Raw genomic sequence first — 20,740 nt, forward strand, 5'->3', positions numbered from 1 at the left:
TGAGGCTGTTGGGAGAAATTTCCCTTTCTCTTCTTTGTTCATACAGCTCCCGGGGTTCAGCTTTGGATTTGGCCCCACCTCTGTGTGTAGGTCACCTGAGGACGTCTGTTCCTGCCCAGACAGGACAGGGTTAAAGTAGCAGCTGATTCGGGGGCTCTGCCTCACTGAGGCCCGGCATAGGGAGGGGTACGGAATGCAGGGCGAGCCTGTGCTGGCAGAGGCCGGCGTGTCGTTGCAACAGCCTGAGGTGTGCCGTGTGTTCTCCTGGGGAAGTTGTCCCTGGATCGCAGGACCCTGGCAGTGGTGGGCTGCCCAAGCTCCCAGGAGGGGAGGTTTGGATAGTGACCAGTGCTTGCACACAGGCTTCTTGGTGGCTGCAGTAGCAGCCTTAGCGTCTCATGCCCGTCTCTGGGGTCTGTGCTGATAGCTGTGGCTCGCGCCCGTCTCTGGAGCTCCTTTAAGTGGTGCCCTTAATCCCCTCTCCTCACACACCCCGAAATAATGGTCTCTTGACTCTTAGGCAGTTTCACACTTTTTCCTGGACTCCCTCCCGGCTAGCTGTGGCGCACTAGCCCCCTTCAGGCCGTGTTCATGCAGCCAACCCCAGTCCTCTCCCTGGGATCTGATCTCTGAAGCCCGAGCCTCAGCTCCCAGCCCCCGCCCGCCCTGGCGGGTGAGCAGACAAGCCTCTCAGACTGGTGAGAGCTGGTTGGCACCGATCCTATGGGTGGGAATCTCTCTGCTTTGCCCTCCGCACCCCTGTTGCTGCGCTCTCCTCCGTGGCTGCGAAATTTCTCCCCCACCACCCCCCGTCTCCGCCAGTGAAGGGGCTTCCTAGTGTGTGGAAATTTCTCCTCCTTCACAGCTCCCTCCCAGTGGTGCAGGTCCCGTCCCTATTCTTTGTCTCTGTTTTTTCTTTTTTCTTTTGCGCTACCCAGGTTTGTGGGGAGTTTCTTGCCTTTTGGGAAGTCAGACGTCTTCTGCCAGCGTTCAGTGGGTGTTCTGTAGGAGTTGTTCCCCATATAGGTGTATTTCTGATGTATCTGTGGGGAGGAAGGTGATCTCCACTTCTCACTCCTCTGCCATCTTGAAGGTCTCCTCCGGTGCACCCTCCCCCCAGCTCTTCAGGCAGGCCTAGAGCAGGGGCACTGGCCCTGCAAAGGAGCAACTAAAAAACCCAGCCGTGGCGACCCGGCAGCTGGCTCCCGGAGGTGCTACCGCGTAGCCTGATGGCTCTTTTCTGGCCTATTCTACTTTAAAATTTTTGCATTATCCTCCTCTGATGGCTCTTTTCTCTTAAAAAAATTAGGAAAAAGATACAGTTCTCCTTCTTGGTCTTTGACTGTGGACAGGAGTCAAGTGTAGGCCAAAACATATGTCTCATTATAGACCCTAGGTTATGTAGGCCCACACAAACGTAGTACCGTGTTTTGATTCTGAAGCCAAGGTCATTACGAGTGGTCTTTTAAAGATCCAGTTAATAATTTCCACTGTCGATAAAAAGGATAGGTTCTGCTAACCAACTTCTTTTGAACGTGTTCCTTAATGATCGTGCTACTTTTGAATAAGCTGAATGCCTTCCCTGCTTCTCTAGATAAATGAGAGATAAATATCCTCTTTTATGAAGAGGATATGGGTTTATGTGATCATGGTCTGTGGCATTCTTAATAATAAATGGCCCTACTTTCTAATCATCCTAGAAAGTTTACAAATCAATTATTCTAAAAATAAAGAAATTATTTTGGTAAACATTTCTATCTTCTAATTGATGTATGGTTGACAGTTCCAAACCATAATTATTTTGAATGAGCCTGAGAACATTTGGGCTGTGTGACTTTATGATATCAATCAAAATTTTTTAAAAAAATGTTTCTATTTTAGGAAGAAATATTCACAATCTAATTTTGAAGGTCTACTTTCCATTGTCCACTTATAGCTAATTATTTGCCACTACACTTAAAACAATTTCAAAATCAATTTCCAGTACTGAACACTTGGGCACTGAATTGGTCGTTAGAGGGGTATATTTTAAATATATTAAACAACATAATTAATGCTCCTCAAAGAAACACTTTCAAATAATTTTCCTTTTACTATTGGGGCATTCTGATCTTGCCAGAGAGACAAAAATAATTACTTCCATTGTATGAAAGAGAGAAGTTGAAAGACTCTCTCAAACTATGTAGTAATTAATAACAGTACCTAAACATCTCCTATAAATCCCAAATTCCAGATCAGTTCTTACATAATGGTTATGATATATGCATTTTTACCGTAGTTCATTGAGTTTTTCCAATTGGGAAATCAAACTCTCCTGTCTCATTTAATATAAGCCAACATGATTGTAGAAACAATATGACAGCAGTGACTAATGTCAGAAATGAAAATGGGTTCTCTAGACAGTTATCCTACCCTATTTCAGAAAAAAAAAATGTAATTTGTAATTTTTGTATCCTAAAATTACTGTTCAGGATAGAACATGGTGATTGTATGATGCAGCGATATTTTATATTCCACTAAGAAAGAAAAATTCTATCAATGCAAAGATTCCATTGATTGTAAAATGCTACCCTAGTTCAGAGTTGTTATTAGTATGTGGAAAAAATTTTGCATCTTAAAATCAGTTAAATACAATATTAAAAAAAGAAAAAAGATACCGGTCTCTGCCCCTGTTTATGGTGGAGATGTGTCTCTGAGAAACCAGCAGTAACAGAGGCTTTTGTACTATGTTGTGCACCGTTATTTGTCCTTTTTCATGGAGGAGCCACTTCAGGTGACTGGAGTAGACAGAGGCATCAAGTAGCAGTAGCAGGCAGAGGGGAAAAATACCAGTAAAAACAGTAATGTATAATCGGTCTTATTCCTTGTGATAGGTTGCTTACTTGAGCTGAGAGATTAGATAAAGGAATCAGCCACTATTAACAATTTTAATTAATTTTAAAAAACAAAAAATGTTTATTATATTGAAATTTGACTCCTGCTGTGCCAGTCCCTGTGGAGAAACAAAAATAACTGGCATGAAAGGAATATAGTATTTAACTGGGAGAAAGAAAATACATACATAATATCCAAATATAGTACAAATTCAGATAGGAAAATGTGGTGAACAGCCTAAGTGCCACAAGCATTCATGGACTCCTTTGCTGCTGTGTTTTATGCTGTCGGGTACTAAAATAGCTCCATTTAGGAAATAACTAAAAACTTCTATACATGTTGATTTCTCAGGTGGCCTGGATGAGGCTCTCTACAATGTTATAGCCATGGCACGGGAACAAGAAATTCCTTTTGTGTTTGCCCTTGGAAGAAAAGCTCTAGGACGCTGTGTGAACAAGCTGGTTCCTGTTAGTGTGGTAGGAATCTTCAACTACTTTGGTGCTGAGGTAAGACTTAGAAGACGCAGTCCCTCACTGCCCACCCCCCCCATAGTACATCTTCTTTGGACACGTGCCATTGTTATGTTTGAGCATTTGGAGAAGTGATATGATGACTCTCCAGGAATGAGTGGAAAATTCTTTAGTATTACGTTTCCTTTTTTAGTGTTGAAAACATTTGCGTAAGTCAGTCCTATAACGTTGTGAAAAGATTTTAGCTCGTATTTCTGCTACAGTGATTTTTTTTTTTCTGGGTTCAGATATGTAGTACTTGACAATATGTGTAACTGCTGGGTAAAGGTATCCAATATTGTACAAAGTAAAACAAATTTCTTTAGTCTATATGTTGGGTATATTTTATGCTGCTAGGAGTCAAGAGAGAAAAGAATCCTTTATTTGGAGAGGATTTTCCTTTGAAAATGAATTCCTAAACCAGTTGAGAGAATAATTCTACACCCATGATATTTGTCTTCCTCTCATAGTCGGCTAATACAAACTTTGCCCATAGGAGCTGATATATGATAAAGTAAATGTTATTTATTTAGAGTAATGCTTATTAACTGATAACATTTTAAGATTGGTGGGGTTTTTTTGAGCGTGTGGGGTTCTTTTTAGAACATCATTTGACTTTATTGTGGTTTTTACATTGAAATGTTTTCAGTTATACTTGTTTTAAATTGTATGTATACAATCTGTGCATACAATAAGACTGTTTTTTATGAAGTTGATTCTAAAGTATTTTGTGACACAACTGATGGACCGTTTTCCCTCTTCTCAGCCATACTATTTGTGTATATTTAAGTGTCTATCTTTCCTGTGCAGTCACCATATTTGAATACCCCCATCCCCCTATCCATTCAGTTTCTCTCCCACTACCCATTAAATTATCTGTCTACACACCTACTCTCTACAATCATGTAATTAATATTTGTCCTGCCATTAACAGCCCATGCTTTTCTCAGTTATAGATATCACACTGGTTTGTCATAGTTAATGTGTTTCTTCATATAAGTGTGAATTCCTCAAGGGTAGGACCCTTGTCTTTTTTTTTTTTTTGAAATCTTTATTGGAGTATAATTAATTTACAATGGTGTGTTAGTTTCTGTTTTATAACAAAGGGAATCAGTTTTTATCTCCTCCCTCTTGCGTCTCCCTCCCACCCTCCCTATCCCACCCCTCTAGGTGGTCACAAAGCACTGAGCTGATATCCCTGTGCTATGCGGCTGCTTCCCTCTAGCTATCTATTTTACATTTGGTAGAATATATAAGTACATGCCACTCTCTCACTTCGTCCCAGCTTACCCTTCCCCCTCCCCATGTCCTCAAGTCCATTCTCTACGTCTGCGTCTTTATTCCTGTCCTGCCCCTAGGTTCTTCATAAAATTTTTTGTTTTTTAGATTCCATATATATGTGTTAGCATACTGTATTTATATTTCTCTTTCTGACTTACTTTACCCTGTATGACAGACTCTAGGTCCATCCACCTCACTACAAATAACTCAGTTTCATTTCTTTTTATGGCTGAGTAATATTCCATTGTATATATGTGCCACATCTTCTTTATCCATTCATCTATTGATGGACACTTAGGTTGCTTCCATGTCCTGGCTATTGTAAATAGAGCTGCAGTGAACATTGTGGTACATGACTCTTTTTGAATTATGGTTTTCTCAGGGTATATGCCCAGTAGTGGGATTGCTGGGTCGTATGGTAGTTCTGTTTTTAGTTTTTTAAGGAACCTCCATACTGTCTCCATAGTGGCTGTATCCATTTACATTCCCACCAACAGTGCAGGAGGGTTCCCTTTTCTCCACACCCTCTCCAGCATTTATTGTTTGTAGATTTTTTGGTGATGGCCATTCTGACTGGTGTGAGGTGATACCTCATTGTAGTTTAGATTTGCATTTCTCTAATGATTAGTGATGTTGAGCATCCTTTCATGTTTGTTGGCAATCTGTATGTCTTTGGAGAAATGTCTATTTAGGTCTTCCGTCCATTTTTGGATTGGGTTTTTTTTTGATATTGAGCTGCATGAGCTGCTTGTAAATTTTGGAGATTAATCCTTTGTCAGTTGCTTCATTTGCAAATATTATCTCCCATTCTGAGGGTTGTGTTTTCATCTTGTTTATGGTGTCCTTTGCTGTGCAAAAGCTTTTAAGTTTCAGTAGGTCCCATTTGTTTATTTTTGTTTTTACTTCCATTACTCTAGACGGTGGGTCAAAAAGGATCTTGCTGTGATTTATATCATAGAGTGTTCTGCCTATGTTTTCCTCCAAGAGTTTTATAGTGTCTGGCCTTAAATTTAGGTCTTTTATCCATTTTGAGTTTATTTTTGTGTATGGTGTTAGGGAGTGTTCTAATTTCATACTTTCACATATAGCTAGCTGTCCAGTTTTCCCAGCACCACTTATTGAAGAGGCTGTCTTTTCTCCATTGTATATTCTTGCCTTTTTTATCAAAGATAACGTGACCATATGTGCATGGGTTTATCACTGGGCTTTCTATCCTGTACCACTGATCTATATTTCTGTTTTTGTGCCAGTACCATACTGTCTTGGTTACTGTAGCTTTGTAGTATAGTCTGACGTCCGGGAGCCTGATTCCTGCAGCTCCGTTTTTCTTTCTCAAGATTGCTTTGGCTATTCGGGGTCTTTTGTGTTTCCATACAAATTGTGAAATTTTTTGTTCTAGTTCTGTGAAAAATGCCATTGGTAGTTTGATAGGGATTGCACTGAATCCGTAGGTTGCTTTCGGTAGTATAGTCATTTTCACAATGTTGATTCTTCCAATCCAAGAACATGGTATATCTCTCCATCTGTTTGTGTCATCTTTAATTTCTTTCATCAGTATCTTATAGTTTTCTGCATAGAGGTCTTTTGTCTCCTTAGGTAGGTTTATTCCTAGGTGTTTTATTCTTTTTGTTGCAATAGTAAATGGGAGTGTTTCCTTAATTTCTCTTTCAGATTTTTCATCATTAGTATATAGGAATGCAAGAGATTTCTGTGCATTAATTTTGTATCCTGCTGCTTTACCAAATTCATTGATTAGCTGTAGTAGTTTTCTGGTAGCATCTTTAGGATTCTCTATGTATAGTATCATGTCATCTGCAGACAGTGACAGTTTTACTTCTTCTTTTCCAATTTGGATACCTTTTATTTCTTTTTCTTCTCTGATTGTTGTGGCTAAAACTTCCAAAACTATGTTGAATAATAGTGGTGAGAGTGGACAACCTTGTCTTGTTCTTGATCTTAGTGGAAATGGTTTCAGTTTTTCACCATTGAGAGTGATGTTGGCTGTGGGTTTGTCACATGTGGCCTTTATTATGTTGAGGTGAGTTCCCTTTATGCTTACTCTCTGGAGGGTTTTTATCACAAATGGGTGTTGATTTTTGTCGAAAGCTTTCTCTGCATCTATTGAGATGATCATATGGTTTTTCTCCTTCAATTTGTTAATATCGTTTATCACATTGATTGATTTGCATATATTGAAGAATCCTTGCATTCCTGGGATAAACCCCACATGATCGTGGTGTATGGTCCTTTTAATGTGCTGTTGGATTCTGTTTGCTAGTGTTTTGTTGAGGATTTTTGTATCTGTGTTCATCGGTGATATTGGCCTGTAGTTTTCTTACTTTGTGACATCTTTGTCTGGTTTTGGTATCAGGTTGGTGGTGGCCTCGTATAATGAGTTTGGGAGTGTTCCTCCCTCTGCTATACTTTGGAAGAGTTTGAGAAGGATAGGTGTTAGCTTTCTGTAAATGTTTGATAGAATTCACCTGTGAAGCCATCTGGTCCTGGGCTTTTGTTTGTTGGAAGATTTTTAATCACAGTTTCAATTTCAGTGCTTGTGATTGATCTGTATATATTTTCTATTTCTTCCTGGTCAGTCTCAGAAGGTTGTGCTTTTCTAAGAATTTGTCCATTTCTTCCAGATTGTCCATTTTATTGGCATATGTTTGCTTGCAGTAATCTTTCAAGATCCTTTGTATTTCTGCAGTATCAGTTGTTACTTCTCTTTTTTCATTTCTAATTCTATTGATTTGTCTTCTCCCTTTTTTTCTTGATGAGTGTGGCTAATGGTTTATCAATTTTGTTTATCTTCTCAAAGAACCAGCTTTTAGTTTTATTGATCTTTGCTATTGTTTCCTTCTTTTTTTTTTTCATTTATTTCTGATCTGATCTTTATGATTTCTTTCCTTTTGCTATCTTTGGGGGTTTTTTTGTTCTTCTTTCTCTAATTGCTTTAGGTGTAAGGTTAAGTTGTTTATTTGAGATGTTTCTTGTTTCTTGAGGTAGAATTGTATTTCTGTAAACTTCCCTCTTAGAACTGCTTTTGCTGCATCCCATAGGTTTTGGGTTGTCCTGTTTTCATTGTCATTTGTTTCTAAGTATTTTTTGATTTCCTCTTTGATTTCCCTTGTCTTTATATCCCTGAAAACCTTTTACATTACTCGAGGATGAGCAGGTAATAAATGTTTGTTTAATTATTTGTATGGTAGATGTATATCTGCCTGTTAGTGTTAAACTACATGTGAGAATTTGGGTGGTAAGTAGCTCTGTGGTAAAGACACATAATAACAATGTACTCTTTTGTTCACTATTAGAGTTTATGGAATAGGAATGGGATCAGGGTCAGGAAAAGGGGACATGTTTGTTTTTAATTGTATTGATTTCTTACTGAACTATATTTATTAGGTTATGTATATGATATTATATTATAAAATGTTTGGCAGTTTTGTTTGTACATTGCTTTTCTTGCCTTCTCCATTTTGAGGTAGTAAGTTATTGTTTAAACCAAAACACATTCATAAAATGGACGTAAAGGAAGTACTGATATACTGCCAAGTGTGTCTACTCATAGTAATGTGGTAGTGCACCTACCCTATATTTACCATGTAATCATGCTAACCTTTGAATTAAGCTTTCTGTCCTTACCCTGATATTCAAGGCTTTTATTCCCTAATAGCTTCTCTCTTCAATTTTATTTTCTCTTCTTCTTGCATATTGTTTTATTCCCAACAGTTTCTGTGTTTTATTTATATTGTAAAACCAATGTTAATCCCAAAATTGCATATCCATAAGCCTATTTTCTTTTTGTTGGCTTCACTTAAGTGCATGGTTTATTAAACATTGCAAACAAATATTTATGAAGTCTCTTACATGTAACTCATGGGGGCTTTTTTTAACAGAATCCATCCTCCTTTTTAAAAATAAGTAAACCCTGAATATATTTTTGATACCACTAGCACCCACCCCTTTTCAAAAATCAATACAGTTAGCAGCAGTGTTTATTGTACCTGTATTGTACTTTAAACAGTTTAAACTGCAGCTGGGTAAAGCACACTACTTATGTTTTTCCTGCTTAAGTTTAGTTTTTAGAGATACATTATTCCATAGTAATATGACACGTTTGCCATGCATTCATGTTTTTATGGTTTATATTTAAATGACAGTGCCTTGTTAAGAAAAAAAAATTGTGCTATACTTTTTCTCCCTTGTCTGAAAACATAATTTTATATATATAATTAAACATATTCTTACAGGTGGCCAGGTCGTATTTACCATCTGAAATTTTTTACTTAATGTGTGGGTATGTTGCATTCTGATACTAAATCAAGACATTAAACAGGAGTAGAATGTTGAATTGTGTTGAATTGTGGTGTAAGAATCACTAAAAGTCATTCTTTGGTTGTCTTTCGGGTGACTGTGAAAACTTCAGTTTTCTTTAGACATCGTTAGACGTCATAGTTATTGAAGTACAGCTTTAATGCCTAAAGAATTTTGCCATTTATTAACACAAATGTGCTCTGTCATTTACAGTTTCACTGGGATTATTAATTCCATTCATGTTCATTCTGTTTTGCTGATGGAAGAACTTCTGGTTAACTCCACATTCTATTTCCAGGTTCTTTATTCTATTTTTATAATTAGCCTTTCATCATTTTCAAGGCCGCAGCTAGCCATACCATCACTTACTTCTTTTTGGTCTTCTTGTAAAGAGTTCTTTTAACAAGCAAACATGATAGGGAACTTTTCATTCCTGTGGAGACTGCCATCTGCTTCTGCATCCTTTGATATCACCCTGCATACACTCATTCCCTTATATTCGAACCCATATAAGATTCTTCACTGCTCCCCAAACAAGCCTTGAACTTTATTAAGTCTGTACCTTGGCTTATGGTTTTGCATGCTTGGCTAAGAATGTACTATCTCCACTCCTCAAAACTATACCAGATTTTCAAGGCCTACATCAGGTGTCATATTCCTTTATGAATTCTTCACTGATGCCCAGCAGTTAGATGTTTCCTCCCAAAGCTAAACCACTTTGTACCTCTCAAGGCATTTAAGGTATTGTCCGCTGAATCATCATTGTCTCCTGTCCTCTCCTTTCAGCCATATGGAAGGTTCCTTGAGAGCAGAGGGATGGTTCCAGTAGTCTTTGTACCCACTATAGTGCCACATGCTAAAGGGTGCAGTTGTTGAATTGATAAACTGTGTAAGAAGTTTAATATAGCATATTTAGTGGCTAGTACTGAATCAAGAAGTTGCCTCAGACTTGTGAGAATTAAATGAACAATATATGTAAGTTACAAGAGTATTTTATAAGGTTCTGTGGTTTGCATACCATTTGGATTTTGTGCTGATAGAAAGTGTATCCAATCCTGAAGCAGTAGAGGTATTTATTGCTAATGATAGTAATAAAGAGTATAACAAAAAATGGACTGCGCAAAATCTCTTTCTTTTTAGAGCCTGTTTAATAAGTTAGTAGAACTCACTGAAGAAGCCAGGAAAGCATATAAAGATATGGTTGCAGCAATGGAACAGGAGCAAGCCGAGGAAGCCTTGAAGAACGTGAAAAAGGTGCCACACCACATGGGGCATTCTCGGAATCCCTCTGCAGCAAGCGCCATTTCTTTCTGCAGTGTTATTTCTGAACCCATCTCTGAAGTAAATGAAAAGGAGTATGGTAAGTTATTACATACCATTTTAAATGACTGGAAGTTTGAAGTAATTTAATGATGAATGTCATTTTCAAAATGACTTTCCATGCTACCTTTTGTTTTTATCTTCTTGATTATTCAAATTTTGCTCACATTTTTGGTTTAAAAATTGCATTAAACATGTCCATTGAAAGTTAGGAGAATATTTGGGGCTGAGAGTTTCTGTGAGACCCTGAAATTAGTCACATTTCCAAAATCTTAAAAAGAAAAAAAAAAAAATCCCAAAGGGATTTAAAAAGCCAAATGTACCATTCTTCTGACCTATCACTAAGTAAATAAATAAATTCTAGGAAAAATAGTGCAGCCACCTCTTTCACCTTGGCTTCTTGTTTTTCTTTTCTCTTTTTAGTCTTATCTGAAAGTTTATCAAATAGCTTGTTGCCACCTAAAATGTAACACGTGAAAAACTGAGTCATCATTTTCTTCCTTCCTTCCCACACTTCTCTTTCCTGCTGTCCTTGTCTGTGATTGTAGTTAAATGTTTGGAATGCTTTTGACAAAGCTGTAGACCAGAGGCAACTAACAAGTTATTGTGCACCTTTCAGAAACTGTTGGTCAGGGAAAGGTGATTCTGGCTTAGAGGCAGAGACGTTTCTTTGGCTAAAGTGATACTAGTTGAAAGTAAAGAAGATAAAGGGCCAACTTTGTAAATGAAATCAGTTCTCTATATAGTGATATGCCAGATCTCGAAGGTAAACTGCAAGACAAATTCCTAAAGCTGTGGGTTTGGGGAAATGACTGTGATCTTCATTTGGGCACATAAAAAGAAAAGTTATAAAAAGAACCTCTCAAAGACTTAGAAGATGTTTTCAGAAAAGCACCAGATTTAAAGTGTTCAAAGATTGAAGCCTTGGCTTTTCCACGCTCTGCCTAGGGTATTTAGGCATAATTGATTAATTTCTGAGCCTCAGATTTGTCTTCAGTAAAGTGAGGAGGGTTTGTCTAGATCATGTATGAGGTTTCATTCAGAGCTAAAGTTTTGTGAGATAATGGCTGAATTCTAAGAAGGGATTTAGACAGAACCTTAAAGATTCTGGCCTATGATCTGATTTATGAGGATGCCAACAAAATAAGTGGAAATAATCATAAATAATTTGCTTTGAGAGTAAAGCACAAAGTTACTCTGTCAGTATCAGGTGTATTCGACAACAGACATAAAACCCGCTAATGTGGCCTGAGAAATTAGGATATTTAATTATTTCACAATGTTGTCAATGTCCCTAGTTCTTTCCTTTTTTCTGTTCTTCCGTTTTCAGCCTGTGGCTTCTTATTCTTGTGCTTATCATCTCATGTTCATAAATGGCTGCAGTGGCCCTGGGCATCACAGCAGTTCAGGCAGGAGGTTCAAGCAGTGTGCTCTTTTTATCAGTGAAGGAAACAATTTTCCGAAGACTTTGCCTTTTGTTTCATTTGGCCAGAGCCGACCATGTGACTGCTTTTAGCTGCAAGGGAGATGTGGGCAAGAGAATATTTGGCAGAGGGGAATGGGATAGTCATGATAGTCTAAGAACTATTTTAATTCCTCCCATGGGACTGTGTTCAAGTCCATCTCAAGTTTAGGGGTTCTGTTAGCCAGGAAGAAAATGGGGAATGACTGTTGGGTAGACAACAAATAGTGTCTCCCATGCCATTCTGGTGCAAGATCTCTCAAATGTTTTCTTGTGATTTCCACAGTTTAAAGAGAAAACAAAGCTGGGAAAGGGATGCTAAACATTGGTAGAATAGAAAGGTTCCTATGATAGTTCAGTCTTACTGTTCTTTGTGTACACCGTAATTGTTTTCTTTGCTTATGTTTTCTTTCCCCCAGAGCTGAGTCTCAATTTTGTCATACTTACGTGAAACAAATAGTTTCAAACATAAATCCCAACTAAGCAGTACGTTCTTTGAGATAGAAACCTGACACCTAACGGGCACTTGACATATAATAATAATAGCTCACTCACTGAATTCTTACTAGGCACTTCTAGGCACTTTTATTAAGACATTTAATCCTCTGAGCAGCCCTAGGAGATAAGAAATATTGTACTGCATTTTACAGATGAGAGAACTAAAATGAAGTGAGGTGAATCACTTGCCAGTGTCACACAGCTGCTAAGTTTGACTCTAGAATTCTTAGCCAGTGTAATGTGAATTCCTTGTGTGTTGAATGAATTTCCAGTAGGACCATACGGTAGGTTTTCAGTAACCACTTGTGAGGGGAGGACTACCTCTATCTGTCTTGAGTTTCCAGCTCGTTCCCTGCCACCACACCTTCTTCTGTAGGGTCTTGAACTCATCTCTGTGTTCCTCTACTATATACAGCTATCTAAAGATGGACAGCTTCCCTCTGTGTACTGACTGAAGGGAGAAATACACACACCTCATCCTCTTGACAAACCAACTAGTGTTGTGAAAGTTGAAAAGGTAGTTTCACAAAGAACCAACTAACAAAACAGGAAAGCACAGAGGGGTTAATAAGCAAAGAACAGCTTTATTGACTAAATTCTGCTAAAGGAAACAATTCAGAATCAGGGTAGGTTTGGATCAGTAGCATTTCCAGGTTTGTTGAGATCTTTGACCCTGCCTTTACGTTGCTTCCTAATCCCTTCTTCAGAAGTGGGCTTCTCGATGTGCTATTCTGGCTTTAGACTCCTGTATTCAGCCCAACCCCCTCCCATCCCCTGCCCGCTCCTCCAACCAAAGACGGCATTTTCATACTCGCTTTGTTTCTCCCCATCACAGTTATGTGTTTGTGTGCTCATTAGTTGTTGATCAAGCTTCACCTATTACTTTAAGGTGGGAGCCTGGACCCTGCCCGTGGATTTGTGGTCTCAGTGGCTCTTTGATCGTTGTGACAGGTCTCTTGATGGCTAATCACAGAGTCCCTTGTCTCTGCTTCCAAGGTCATATCTCCCTTTCCTTTCCAAAGGACCTGTCTGGCTTTCAGCTCACCTACCTGGTAGCTGAATGCCCAAGACAGAGCCTGGAGAGAGATCATCCCTGCTCAGTCTTCTGACCACCTTTCTTTTTCCTGTTCCTTTGACTCACTGTCAAGGGAGAGGTGGGACTTTTTCTAAGACCCCACATGAATTCTTATAGTACTTTTGAAAGAGGAAAAAAACTGTCAGAAGGAAATATGTGTACCTACATTTTGTAAATTGTATGGCTTTTGAAAGTTATTTTCTGCATAATTAAATATATGGGTGAAAATTTTCATTTACTGTAAAGGCTTATTTTCCCAGCACATACTGTATGCCAGCCACAGGAACACAGAGATGAGGGGGAATGAGGAGGGAGGAAGGAGTAGAACAGAAAACAAAAAACAAATGCTTTTGAACCAAATATGCAGAAAGTGCTGTGGGAGTTCAGGTTAGTGACGGTCTTAGGAAAGTCAGGAAAGACTTCACAAAGGAACTGACGTTTAAAGGTGGTTGTCAAGAATGAGTAGGAGTGTGGAGGGTAAAGGAGGAAAACACATCTCATACAGAACTAACAGCTTATGCAAAGCAAAGAATTGTAAACAGAAAGGGTATGACTTCTGTGAGCAGTGAGAATTCAAAGTGACCTTGAGCATGGAATGCATGGCTGGGAGTTAAAATGAATGGGACCAGAAGGATAGATTATGAAGGGCTTGGTTACTAAACTAAGGAGTTTGGATTACTAGGGTAATAAAAAGCCAGTTAGACAGTGATGTGATCAATTCACAAAACCAATTAGAAAGATATAGTAGATGTACAGCAAGGTAAAGGAGGCTTGAGCTAAGGCAGTAGTGACCAAATTTAATAATTTTGGGGCTCGAAGTGACATGGTATAGTTATGAGTTCAATGGAATGAAGGGATATGGTAAGGGAGAAAGATAGGATCAAGGATTACTATAAGGTTTCTTCTGCTTTGAGACTGAAAAGGATGTTATTAACTGAGAATGAGAATAAAGTAGGAGGACTAGATTTTTTGTCATGAGGTAGGAATGCAAGTGGAAAGACCTGTTCTACATTTGAAGTAGCTGCAGGAAAGGAAGGTTTTTTTCCCAAACCATGTGCCCTGACTCCAGGTGGCCAAAATATGGTCTGTAGCAATATATAATTGATAGGGGGCAATCAAGTTAACTATATTTGTATGAATAGGCTTGCTTTATCACTACAGCTTGATCATTATGCCTGTAAAATGCAAATAGCAGCTACAATGCAAATAGAAGGGGATTTTTATTTTTTAAGAAAAGGCAAAAATAAGTGGGACTACACCAAATCAAACAGCTTCTGTACAGCAAAGGAAACCATCAACAAAATGAAAAGGCAGCCTACTGAATGGGAGAAAATATATTTGCAAGTGATGTATCTGATGAGGGATTAATAACCAAAATATATAAAGAACTCATACAACTCAATAGCAAAAAAAAAATCCGATTTAAAATTGGGCAGAGGATCTGAATAGACATTTTTCCAAAGAAAGACACACAGATGACCAACAGGTACATGAAAAGATGCTCAACATCACCAGTCATCAGAGAAATGCCAATCAAATCCAAAATGAAATATCAGCTCACAACCTGTTAGTTGGCTATTATCAGAAAGACAAAAAATAACAGATGTTTGCAAGGATGTGGAGCAAAGGGAGCCCTTGTGCACTACTCATGGGAATGTAAGTTGGTGCAGCCACTAAGGAAAACAATATGGAGGTTCCTCAAAATATTAAGATGAGAACTACCGTATGATCGAGCAATTCCACTCCTGTGTATTTATCTGAAGAAAACAAAAACACTAGCTCAAAAAAGATGCATTCACCCCCCATGTTTATTGCAGCATTATTTACAATAACCAAGATATGGAAACAACTTAATGTCCATTGACGGATAAATGGGTAAAGAAGATCAGTGTATAAAGAAGATGTGGTGTGTGTTTGTATATATATATATATATATATACACACACACCGTGGAATATTATTCAGCTATTAAAAAGAATGAAATCTTGCCATTTGTGATAATAAGGATGAGCCTCGAGGACATTATGCTAAGTGAAATAAGTCAGACAAAGAAAGACAAACACCGTATCATCTCATTTATATGTGGAATCTTCAAAACAAAACAAAACAAAACATAAACAAAAAAAACCCAGAGAAAACTCCCGAAGCGCATAGATACAGAGAACAGATTGGTGGTTGCCAGAGGCAGGGGGGGCTGGGGGTGGGCGAAATTGGTGAAGGGGGTAAAAAGTTACCACCTTCCAGTTATAAAATAAATATGGCTTGGAGATCTAATGTACAGCATGGTGACTACAATTAATATTATTGTATCGTGTATTTGAAAGTTGCTAAGAGGGTAGATCTTAAAAAAAATTTGTAATTATTTATTAATGGGGATGGATGTTAACTAGACCTCTTGTAGTGATCATTTCTCAGTATATGCAAATACTGAATCATTATGTTGTACACCTGAAACTGTAATAATATAATGTTTTATGTCAATTATACCTCGGTGATAAAAAAATTAAATGGAAAAAAAAATAAAACGCACAAAAAAATAGGTGGGAGAGTTGTTCTTCTTCATCTCCTGATTCCTAGTACATTTTTTGCTCTAAACTGACTACCTGTTGTTAAAAATAATTTAGATGATCACCACTGTATTATATAATAACACTTTATTATTTTTTGGCTTCAAAGTCACTTGGTAAGCCAGGCAACATACATATGTTATAAAACACATTTTCACAAATATTAGAAGTGCATGCATGGCATCTTTGCTTATAAATGGAAACACAAGTTCCATTACAGGCCAAAAGACAGCTCTAACTTGCTAAAGGAGCACAATATAAGCCTGTTAAATCAGAACTATTTCTTTCTCTCTTTTTTTTTCTGATGGACATCTTGGCTCTGCCATCTGTGACTTGTGGATCCTTGAGCCCAGGACACTTCAGGGCCAAAAAAAGTTAGGCAATTCATTGATTTTTATGAATACATGGATTTTATATATTAGAGTCAGTGAGCTCCTGTTAGTATTAGATCTTTTGCATTCTGAAGCATTAATATACTTATTTTGGCCTCTTTGTTTCTTTATGTTAAATATGCTGGGTTTTTTTGAGAAGCAAAAAATTTGAGAACCGTTTTCCATTTATAACATTCCAGTCAGTTGGTGAGCCAGCAGATTTCTGTAGTTTGTTCTTCCCTCTTTTAAGAGTTGCATGATTCTGAAACAGTGTTCTGGTTTTTAAAAAATCTGTTTGATATTTGCAGAAACAAATTGGAGAAACATGGTGGAAACTTCGGATGCATTGGAAACATCAGAAAATGAGAGAGAAGTTTCCTGTAAGCACAGCACATCTGAAAAACCCAGTAAACTTCCATTTGACACAGCCCCTGTTGGTAAACAGCCATCATCAGTGGTTGCAGGCAGTACTACCTCAGCTACAAACCCCGGAAAATCAACGGTGAGTGATAGAGAGGAAGTGAAGCCAGATGACCTGGAATGGGCCTCACAGCAGAGTACGGAGACCGGCTCTTTGGATGGCAGTGGCCGGGATCTTTTGAATTCCTCCATCACCAGCACCACCAGCACTCTTGTACCTGGCATGCTGGAAGAAGAGGATGATGAAGATGAGGAGGAGGAGGAAGATTATACTCATGAACCCACATCTGTAGAAGTGCAGCTCAATAGTAGAATTGAGTCTTGGGTCTCTGAGACTCAGAGAACGATGGAAACTCTTCAACTTGGAAAAGCCCTTAATGGTTCTGAGGAAGACAATGCAGAGCAAAGTGGGGAAGAGGAAGCAGAGGCTGCTGAGGTGCTAGAGCCAGGGATGGATAGCGAGGCCTGGACTACTGACCATCAAGCAAGTCAGGAACAGCAGAAGCCCAGCAACTGCAGCTCGCTGAACAAGGAGCACTCTGATTCTAATTATACGCCCCCAAATCTATAACTCAGGAAATGTCAGCTATCTATCTCCAACTGTGTAAGGGTTGCAGCCATTATCTTTCATGCTTCATCTCAACATTTTGCACTGTCCAGTATTTAATATATGTATTTAATTCCTGACAAATATTTTTGTAGCTGTCTTTTACTTGTTTTGTTATGATCCATAGCTTAGCTTTTAATTAGCATCTAAGTGTCTTTCTAAGAACTGTACGGAAAATTCAGAATTGTTTCAGCTTATTTTGTTATGGAAAATAACGATTAAAAAAGAAGACCAGGTTTTAAAGAAAGTAAACTTAAAATGCCTATTTAGTCATTTTGAAAGTTAAAGGTTAAGGTTCTAAGGAAAGGAGCAGTTACCAGTGTTTGCTTCAGGACTACACGTCCTATACTCTTAAGTTGTCTGACCAAAAAGTTGTTTGGGCTTCTTTAAAAAAGAACTGGAGGTAGAGTTAGAAAACTAAAAAAATGGCTGAGGGTAACTAAGTTCACGAAGTGTTCTGTATTAAAAATGGATGCAACTTCTATTTAGTCCACAAATGCTTATTTCAGAAGTCACTGATCATGGTAATTGATTAAAGTTGGGACGGGCTAAGACAGAGCCTCCAATACTTAGGCTAGCAAAGGAGCCACCATGGTAGATTAGAGCTGGCCTTATTTGTGGAAAGTTAGATATGTTGTCTTTAATAGTGAGAAGTCACCCATGATAGGACATTCTGGGTTCTGTTTCACATTTGCTTCTTACTTACCTCAGGAATGCTCTTGTACATAGTTGTATTTGCATACAATTAGGCAAATTTTGACAGGTGAATAATTGTAACCGGTTGTATGACTGCAGCACTTAATTGTAAACTACCCAGAAGCAGAGTCTTACACTGGTGTGTTCTCCTGCATGCTTCTGATTTGGGATTCTCTGGACTTAAAATATGGATCTGATTGGGTAGTCATACTTGTCCTGAGTGAAAAACCGTTGCACCTTTTAAGAAAAATATTTTGTCCCTAACCTTGAGCACCTGCCAGCTAACACTGACCACAGTTACTGACGGGAGTCAGGGAAAGGAACTTTATGCAATTGTAACGTGTATCCTGATAATCAAGGTTTGGAAGAGGAAGTTTTGAAGAAAAGAGAAAGTTCTAATTGTGCTGAAACTGTTAGATGATTTTAGAGTGTGGAGATAGGCACAGGTATTAATTCTTTATCACTGTTATTTATCTCTACCCTTCTCCTGGAATGTTTGTACCTCCTTGGGCGAAGTTAAAGTTACTGAGCTAAATGTTTTGCTAGTCAGTCACCACCTGGTAGTGACCTCTGCAAGTTTATAATGGTGGGAGAATTACAAATTACCTATTTTTCTGTCTTCCCTCCAACCACCCACCACCTCCAGTTAACCAACACACGTGTCTGCGTACACACACACACATGCATGCCAGCTTTACACTTCCAACTCTGATAAGCAGGCACAGAACTGAAGAGGGAGGCATATTTTCCCTGCCCAGGTTTTATGGGGCAGAGCTTTGCCTCACAGAGGTGAGAGGGAAGAATTGGGCAGATTCTTTACTGAATGCATTGGGACTACTGTTCTAGTATTGATGTATTTATTGATCATCCCAACATTTAATTACTGGAGAGACCAGATTCTTGGTTGATGACTTAGTTATTTGTGAATTGTGAAAGCTTAGGAGCATTGCTGTGTAGGAAATGTCAGTCTATCAACTTTATTAGTGTGCTAAAAGGGGACGTTATTGTACTGTCCTGTCTAAACTGTTCTTCAGTATAGACTTTACTTAGGCAGAAAGTATCCAGTACTTAAAGGTATGTAGCATGTAAGGAATGAAGCCTCTGAAATAGTAATCATGGATTTATATGTGGCAGATCCTACTGTCTCTGTACATTTGGAAGTGTTAGTTGGTTTAAAGAAATGATAGAGGTTTTGAACTACTGACAATCTTAAAAGTATATTGAAAAATTTTGCATACTTTTTAATGGTGTAAAGTTCCTTTGCTTGGTGTCAGTGATTCAAATAACTCTTGATCTTAAGGTAATGAGTAGCTTTCAAAGGTTTCTTATATTTTATATCTCTACTGAATGAGAATTGTCATTTTAGATTTTTGACATTTGTATCAAAAGGGAAGTTGAAGAAATCTTCAGAACACCAATAACTTTGAATTTTCCTATAGACTTCAGAAGTGTTCAGTTGTGTGTTTGATAAACGCTCTTGCACGTGCAGTATCTTCTGCCAGCAAACCCAAGGGACCATGGCCTTTTTTACATGAGACAGGTCACCTCTAGAGGACAACCCAAAATTTATTAAAGGAAATGCTACTGTGTAGAACATATGCTTAAATAAGTATTGATAATGTCTTTATAATTCGTTTCCTTTTGATAAATTCTGGAATTTTGTGTATATTATATGCAGGCAGAGGTGTGAAAATTAGGAAAGTTTTTTGGATCTGGGGTGAGTAGCTCTTTGGAGATCTAGAGAGATCTAATGCTAAGAATAAAGGTTCATCATCACAGGAAATAAAAACCATAGTGATTTTTTTCTTCGTGTTTAGAGGTTGTTTTACTGGCAATAATATTAGATTTCTATTTCAATACATAAATATATGAATTAAAATACGAATTGCACTCCCAAAACTAGATTTCTGCTTCAGTAGGTTTGTTTGCTGTGAAGATTACTTCTCAAGAGACAGTGTTCATATTAGCTTAACTTTTGGTTTAAATATGTTTGTAAATGTTGTAATATATTTCTTTTGACTAAACGTGGGAAAAAATGTGTTATACATTGAAAAGATTTTAAAGGCTCTGACTGGACGTCATTTTTGCAGAGATGGTATTTTATATGCTTCCAGTATTTGGAAAAGAATTAGTCAAAAGGAATTCACATAGTTCAAATATTGAGAAATTAATATCCAAATAATGTAATCGTCTGATTTCTTAATAAGCTGGGGGAGGTGGGTGGGGTGGGAATTACAGTGTGCAAATGAGTAGTGAGCTCCACATTCATTTTTCAACTCTTTAACACAAAACTGTTCAATCCTAACACATTGTTACTTTAATATATATATAAAGAAGTATTAGTGTTTGTAAAGCTGCTGTTTGCTTAAAAAAAAAAAAACCTGTCATTTAAGTATTTTCTGTATGTTGTGTCAACAAAGTAGAACATTAACTTATCCATTTAAACACTTTATCTTTTTTTGATTTAAAAATTTTTGTGTGAAATAATTTATCTTCTTCCTCCCTTGTTCCTTCCAACCTTTACACACATCACAGAATCAGCCAAACTGTTTGCCTAATCTGAAATCTGAATTCTAATTAATGATAAAAATTTAAACTTTGTTGGCACATCACACCTTAAGAGGATTTGTATTATTTTGTAATTTAATTTCTAAATATACCACATGAATTTATAATTTACTGTCTTAATTGTAATGCTCTAATTAAAAACTAGCAAAGTTAGTGTGAATTATAACATGAAGGGATT

The 20,740-nt window shown here is 37.8% G+C and overlaps 1 protein-coding gene across 4 annotated transcripts in view; it reads left to right on the plus strand.

Moving 5' to 3' along the window:
* The window catches only part of SECISBP2L (SECIS binding protein 2 like), a 59,090-nt gene extending 38,727 nt beyond the window's left edge, over positions 1-20,363 (plus strand). For all 4 annotated transcript variants that reach the window (XM_036842177.1, XM_036842175.1, XM_036842178.1 and 1 more), the window contains 3 exons: positions 3,226-3,380; positions 10,119-10,338; positions 16,580-20,363. In XM_036842177.1, coding sequence (XP_036698072.1) covers positions 3,226-3,380; positions 10,119-10,338; positions 16,580-17,262 — 1,058 coding nt within the window. In that variant the 3' untranslated portion in view covers positions 17,263-20,363. The remainder of the gene's footprint in view (positions 1-3,225; positions 3,381-10,118; positions 10,339-16,579) is intronic.
* Positions 20,364-20,740: the final 377 nt, after the last annotated feature.

The sequence above is a fragment of the Balaenoptera musculus genome, chromosome 2 (assembly GCF_009873245.2).
Source record: "Balaenoptera musculus isolate JJ_BM4_2016_0621 chromosome 2, mBalMus1.pri.v3, whole genome shotgun sequence".
Lineage (NCBI taxonomy): Eukaryota > Metazoa > Chordata > Mammalia > Artiodactyla > Balaenopteridae > Balaenoptera > Balaenoptera musculus.